The 6,862-nt window shown below is 43.0% G+C and overlaps 1 protein-coding gene across 3 annotated transcripts in view; it reads right to left on the reverse strand.

The window, feature by feature from the left end:
* cops8 (COP9 signalosome subunit 8) overlaps window positions 1–6,028 on the reverse strand; it is a 99,457-nt gene extending 93,429 nt beyond the window's left edge. For 2 of the 3 annotated variants that reach the window (XM_041200069.1, XM_041200068.1), the window contains exon 1: window positions 5,877–6,026. In XM_041200069.1, the coding sequence (XP_041056003.1) occupies window positions 5,877–5,954 (78 nt within the window). In that variant the 5' untranslated portion in view covers window positions 5,955–6,026. Of the gene's footprint in view, window positions 1–5,876 lie in introns of all 3 variants that reach the window. The other variant, XM_041200070.1, reaches the window with a different exon arrangement.
* Between the last annotated feature and the right edge of the window lie 834 nt (window positions 6,029–6,862).

Consider the following 6,862-nt stretch of genomic DNA (forward strand, 5'->3'; position numbering starts at 1 on the left):
ACTATGGGATGGAGTGGGGTACTGGGACTGACTGAACTGCTCTACAGAGAGCGGGCATGGACTCGACAGGCCGAAATGGCTCCTTCTGCGCTATAGTGATTGTATTAAGGCAGCCTCCTCATAACTAATAGGTGGGAATCAACCTCATCTCTTTTCTTGGAACCAGTGGCAAGCTCTTCTTTAAAATAACTCGCATCAACTGTTTTTTTTTGCCCATTATAACATCTGCTGAAGTCATTCCTAGTTTTCATGCTCTAAACTATACTCCTTCCCTCAACCAAACAAATGTCACAAAACATGTCTACATTAATGAAATAAAGGGGTCTACGAGTCAGAGGCTAGGAATCCTGCGGCGAGTAACTCACCTCCTGATTCCCCATATTACATCAGAAGTGTGATGTAATAACTCTCACTTGCCTGGGTGAGTGCAGCTCCAACAACACTCAAGAAGCTCAACACCAACCAGGACAAAGCAGCCTGCTTGATTGACAACCCTTCCACAAACATTCACTCCCTCCACCACTGATGCACAGTGGAAATAGTGTGTACCATCTATAAGATGCAGGAACTCACCAAGGCTCCTTCGGACATAACCTTCCAAACCCCACAACCACTACCATCTAGAAGGACAAGGGCAGCAGAGAGATGGGAATACCACAACCTGGAAGTTCCCCTCCAAGTCACTCACTATCCTGACTAGGAAATATATTGCCATTCCTTCACGGTCACTGGGTCAAAATCCTGGAACTCCCTCCCTAACAGCACTGTGAGTGTACCTACACCACATGGACTGCAGTGGTTCAAGGAGGCAGCTCTCTCCACCACCTTCTCAAGGGCAATTCGTGATGGGCAATAAATGCTGGCCTAGCCAGTAGCTCCCACATCCCATGAATGAATTAAAAAAACATTTTTTTTTTAAGTTTAAGGAATAAATGCTCATTTTACAGAAACATACATGGTTACTGGCCCATCCAGTCCATGGATGGCTCTTTCCAAGAATAATTTAGCCAGTTTCATTCTCCACCCTTTCCCTGTATTCTGCAATATTTTTTTCTTTTTAGCTGGCTGCCCAATTCTCTTTTGAACGCCACTTTTCTGCCTCTACCACACTCTCAGATAGTGCATTCCAGATCCTAACCACTTGCTGTGCAATAAAGCTTATCCTCATGTCATCTTTGGTGCTTTTGTCAAATATCTTAAACTGGTGACCTCTGGTTCTCAACCCTTCCGCCAATGGGAACAGCTTCTCTATATTTACTCTGTCTTGGTCCCTCATGATTTTGAACACTTCGTCAAATCTCTTCTCAACCTTCTCTTCTAGAAGGAAAATGACCTCAACCTCTCCAACCTACCCACGTGACTGAAGTGCCTCACTCCGGAACCATTCGCCTGAATCTTTTCTGCATTCTCTCCAAAGCCTTCACATCCTTCCTCAAGCTTATTATCAGCAAATTTAAATACATTACTGTTGGCCTCTTTGTCTAAGTCATTAGATTGTAAATAGCTGAGGCCCCAGTGCTAATTCTTGTGGCGCTCCGCTAGTCACAGCCTGCTAACTTAAAAATACCTCATTTAACCCTCTGTTCCCTGGCTTATCTCCCGACCTTATCCCCATAGCCTTACACATTCTTTCTTTTCAGATAGCAATCGAATTCTCTTTTGAATACCTCGATTGAAGCTGCCTCCGCCATCCTCTCAGGAAGTTCATTCCAGACTCCAACCACTCTCTGGGTGAAAATATTTTTCCTCACATCACTTTTACCAATTATTTTGAACGTGTGCCCTCTAGTTCATGATGGTCTGAGTGGGAACAGTTTCCCACTACTTACCCTGCCCATATCCCTCAGGAACTTGAATACCTCAATCAAGTCTCCTCTCAGCTTCTTTTCTCCAAGAAAGAGAGTCCCAGGCTCTCCAATCTACGAAATGAATACTTTGCAACTGTCTTTACCAAGGAAGATGATGCTACCCGGGCCATGGAAAAAGACAAGGTGATTCAGACACTAGAAGAGTTTAAAATTGATAAGGATGAGATATTGGATAGGCTATCTGTACTTAACGTTAATAAGCTACCAGGACTGGATGAGATGCATCCAAAAATACTGAAGGAAATGAGAATTGAAATTACAGAGGCACGGGCCTTAGTTTTTCAGCGTTGCTTAGACTCAAGAGTGGTGCCAGAGGACTGGAGAACTGTCAAACCCTTGTTCCATAAAGGGTGAAAAGATAAGCCCAGCAACTACAGGCCAAACAGTTGGTGGGGTGGGGAAACTTCTAAAATCAATAATTGGGATCAGAATTAATTGTCACATGGACAAATGTAGTTCATTAAGGAAAGCCACCATGGATTGCTTAAGTGAAAATCATGTTTAGCTAACTTGCTGGAGTTATTTTGAAGAGGTGACAGCGAAGGTTGATGAGGGAGATGCTGTTGATGTGGTCAACATAGATTTCCAAAAGGCATTTGACACAGTACTGCATGACAAACAAGTGAACAAAGTTATAGCTCATGGAATAAAAGAAAAAGTAGCAACATGAATACAAAATTGGCTGAGTGACTGGAAACAGAGATGTTTTTCAGGCTGGAGGAAGGTTTGTAGTGGAATTCCCCAGTGGGCAGTGTGGGGACTCTTGCTTTTCAGAATCACAGAATCTTTACAATGCAGAAGGAGGCCATTTGGCCATTCGAGTCTGCACTGGCTCTCTGAAAGACCATTCCATCTAGTCACACGCCCCTGTCTTATCCCTGTAACCTTCTACATTATTTATTTTCAGGTAGTAGAGCAATTCCCTTTGGAATACCTTGGGGTTAGTTAACTCAGTTGTCTGGATGGCTGGTTTGTGATGCAAAGGGAAACCAACTGCATGGGTTCAATTCCTTGTACTGGCTAAGGTCAGCCATGCCTTTTCAACCTTAGCCCTTGCTGGAGGTGTGATGACCCTCAGGTTAAGCTCAACACTAGTCATCTTTCTCTAATAATAGAGCAGCCTCTGGGACTACAGTGACTTTCACTTTTTGAATATCTCGTTCGAACCTGCCTCCACCACCCTCTCAGGAAGTTTGTTCCACACTCCAACCACCCTCTGGTTGAAAAAATTTTCCTCAATTACATTTACTCATTTTGCCAATTATTATGAATCTGTGTCTACTAGCTTTTGATGCTTTCATGAATGGGAACAGTTTATCAGTATTTACCCTGTCCATACCTCAGGATTTTGAATACTTCTATCAAGTCTCCTCTCAGTCTTCTTTTCTCCAAGGAAAAGAGTCCCAACTTCTCCAATCTATCCTCATAGCTACAGTTCTTTATCCCTGGAATCATTCTTCCTTTGTACTCCCACCAACGCCTTCACATCCTTTTCAAGTATGCTGCCCAGAACTGAAGCCTAACTAGTATCTTATACAAATTCAACATGACCTCACTATTGTACTCAATGCCCCTATTAATAAAGCCTAAGATACTATATGCTTTATTAACTGCTCTCTCAACATGCCCTGACATCTTCAAAGACTTATGTATATATACATCGAGGGCCCTCTGTTCCTGCACCTCCTACAGTTTCTTTATTCTATACTGTTTCTCCATTTTCTTCCTGCCAAAATGGGTCATCTCACACTTCTCTGCATTGAACTTCATCTGTCACGTGTGTCTGTCCAATCCACCAATACATCTATGTCCTTTTGAAGCTCACGACTATCCTCATCATGGTTGACAATGTTTTCGATCTTCGGATCATCTGCAAATATTGAAATCATGCCCTGAACACCACAGTCGAGGAAGAGCAAGAGATCCCTGAACACTGGGGAACTCCACTATAAGTCTTCCTCCAATCTGAAAAACAACAATTTACCACTACTCTCTGTTTCCTGTCACTTAGCCAATTTCTTATCCAAGTGCCTACCTTCCCTTTTAATTCATGAACTAGAACTTTGCTTAAAAGTCTGTGTGGTAGTGTATTAAATGCCTTTTGAAAATACATATACATCATGTCAACAGCGTCGTCCTTATCAGCGTCCCTGCAGACATGATCAGCGAGGGCACTTTGTGCCATCACGACTTTCCACATCCCACAGGATGCATATTCCACATGGCTGAGTTGCACTGACATACCTTAAACTTCATGTGAAATGTTTACTAAAGTATGATATAATATAATAACTCATCTATTACTCACCAATCATTTCCTCTGTGCCAAGTCCAGAAAGGCCTATACTTACTAACCAAACATCATTTTTTTCCCCCAGTCGCGCTGTTTACAACCTCCTGACTGCCTATCAACTCACGCTGCTGTCAACCTGCCGACAACCTCTCTACTTGCGCTGCTTTCTACCTGTCAACTGCCTTTCTGTTCACACTTTCTAACTGCCGACTGCCTCTCCGTTCACGCTTTCTACTTGTCAACTGGCTCTCCGTTCGTGCTGCTTTCTACCTGCTGACTGCCTCTCCGTTCGCACTGCTTTCTACCTCCCGACAGCCTCTCGACCCATTCTGCTTTCTACCTCCCGACTGCCTCTCTGCCCGCACTGCTTTCTACCACCCAAATTCCTCCCCACCCACACTGCTTTCTACCTCCCGACAGCCACTCCATTCACTCTGCTTTCAATCTCCATACTAATATATTACCCCTAATTCTAGGCACCTTTATCTTGCTGATTAGCCTTTTGTGTGGCACTTTATTGAATTCCCTTTATTTACCCTACTAGATACATCCTCAAAATGTTCTAATGAATTTGTCAAACATAATTTCCCTTCCATAAAATATGCTGACTTTGATCATACTATGATTTTCTAAGAGCATTAAGGCTTTCTTAAGAATAGATTCCAGCATTTTCTCAACAACTAATGTCAGACTATCTGGGCTCTGGTTCCTTGTTTTCTCTCTCCCCTTCTTGAATAGCAATGTTACATTTGCTAATTTTCAACCTGTTGAGGCCATTCTATATTCTAGGTAGTTTTGAAAAACCTTAAAATTTATAGAACACAGATGTTACAACAGGCAGTGCACTATTATTTTTCCTCATTCTCACAGCTTGTCAAAAGAACTCAAAATAAACAAAAGCAAAAAGTGCTGGAAAAATTCAGCGGGTCTGACAGCATCTGTTTACGTTTCGAGTCCGTATGACTTCTTCAAAACTGGCGTTCTGGAGATTTTCTAGCATTTTTTGTTTTTGTTTCAGATTTCCAGCATCCGCAGTATTTTGCCTTGAACTCAAAATAAATGTTATCCTGATAAAGCTTTTGAAAATAGTTGTCTAAGTTTTATTCAAGTATCGAAAAGCAATTAAAACTGTTAGCTGATAAAGCAAATTACCCCAGCAATTCATCTGCAATAGTCTGGGAAATTAGGAATGTTCTATATACTCAAATTGATTAAATATTTACTCCCCACAATTTCTGTTTGAATGTTTGCATGATCGCTTGCCCTTCCCCACGCTGTGTGCTGTCTCTCATATCTTCCTTTCCCTAATCTATCTGTCGGCAATGAAATTGGTTAATGCCTCTGTTTACTTCGTGAATCACACCTGTATGTCTGAGACGGCTTTCTGAGTTTTCTTTCTCTGGTCTCTCTGCACATGTTTGCATAAGTTCCTCCACTCATCTGTCATGGTTCACTTTTCCTCAAACCCCCAGCTTGTCAGTGACTGATAAATATAACATAGGGGATTTCCTATCTACCGTTCAGAACATATATATATATATATATATACACATACACACATATGTTCATTATCGTGTGTAATACATAGGCAGAGACAGACACACTGCTTATGTGACTCTGCACTCCGGTCTGTCAAAAGTCAGGCAGTCTGCGCCCAGGCCTGTTTTGACCGCGTTCTTCCATCATATCCCGCAGACCCCCTCCCTCTGCCCTACCTCCAGTTCCTGGATCTCACACTGCTCCAGCAGTTTGCTGAATCCCAGCGAGTTTTCCGCCATCACCGCAGTGGGCATCTTACCAACTTCTCCCCACCTCACTCCCCTCCCGTACTTCCACTTCCGGGCTACAAGCCAGAGGTCACAAAGCGCGGCTCCTGCTCCCTCAGCACCGCCCTAGTGGCTTGGAGGAGTCCGTGCAGGATTTTGCAACTGATGGTCCGGGTTAAGCTCTGCAACTTGATCTGATGCAATTGTTGGAGTGACTGTTCATATTATTACACTCAACACTTGTAGGTGGAAAGCCCTTCTGCCACCATCCCACCTCATGGAAAATGAGGTTCTCGCCAGCTTGCTTCCATACTCAGCCTAAATGGGGGTGAAAATTCAGTCCATAGTTGCAAGGTGGCCAAGGTTTGGAAACAACATTTCAAAAAGACAGACAGAATAGAAAAGGAAGAGTAACCCTGGTAATAAAGGGTGACATAAGGACAGTCATTAGAAAGGATCTTGGATCAAAAGACCAGGAAGTAGAATCACTATGGGTGGAATTGGGAATAGAAGAGGTCAGAAAAAGCTGGTGGGAATAGTTTATAGGCCCCCAAACAGTAATTATATCAATGGGCAGATCATTAAGCAAGAAAAATGTGGAGCTTTTGACAAAAAAACTGTAATAGTCAAGCAAGACTTTAACCTTTTTTATTTTTTCATTGGATGTGGACGTTGCTGGCAAGGCTAGCAGTTGTTGCCCATCCCTGATTCCTCTTGAACTGAGTGGCTTGCTAGACCATTTCAGAGGGCAATTATGAGTCAGCCACATTATTGTGGATCTGGAGTTACCTTACGCCCTGTGAGAGTGTTTGTTGGTGTGTGGGGGTGAGGGTGAATGAGGACCCTGATACTGGGAGTGAACCAAACACACACTCACCTCCCTCTCTTTCACATACACACTCACCTCTGTCTCCCTCTCTCTCTCTCACACACCT

Source organism: Carcharodon carcharias, chromosome 12, assembly GCF_017639515.1.
Source record: "Carcharodon carcharias isolate sCarCar2 chromosome 12, sCarCar2.pri, whole genome shotgun sequence".
Taxonomy (NCBI): Eukaryota; Metazoa; Chordata; class Chondrichthyes; order Lamniformes; family Lamnidae; genus Carcharodon; species Carcharodon carcharias.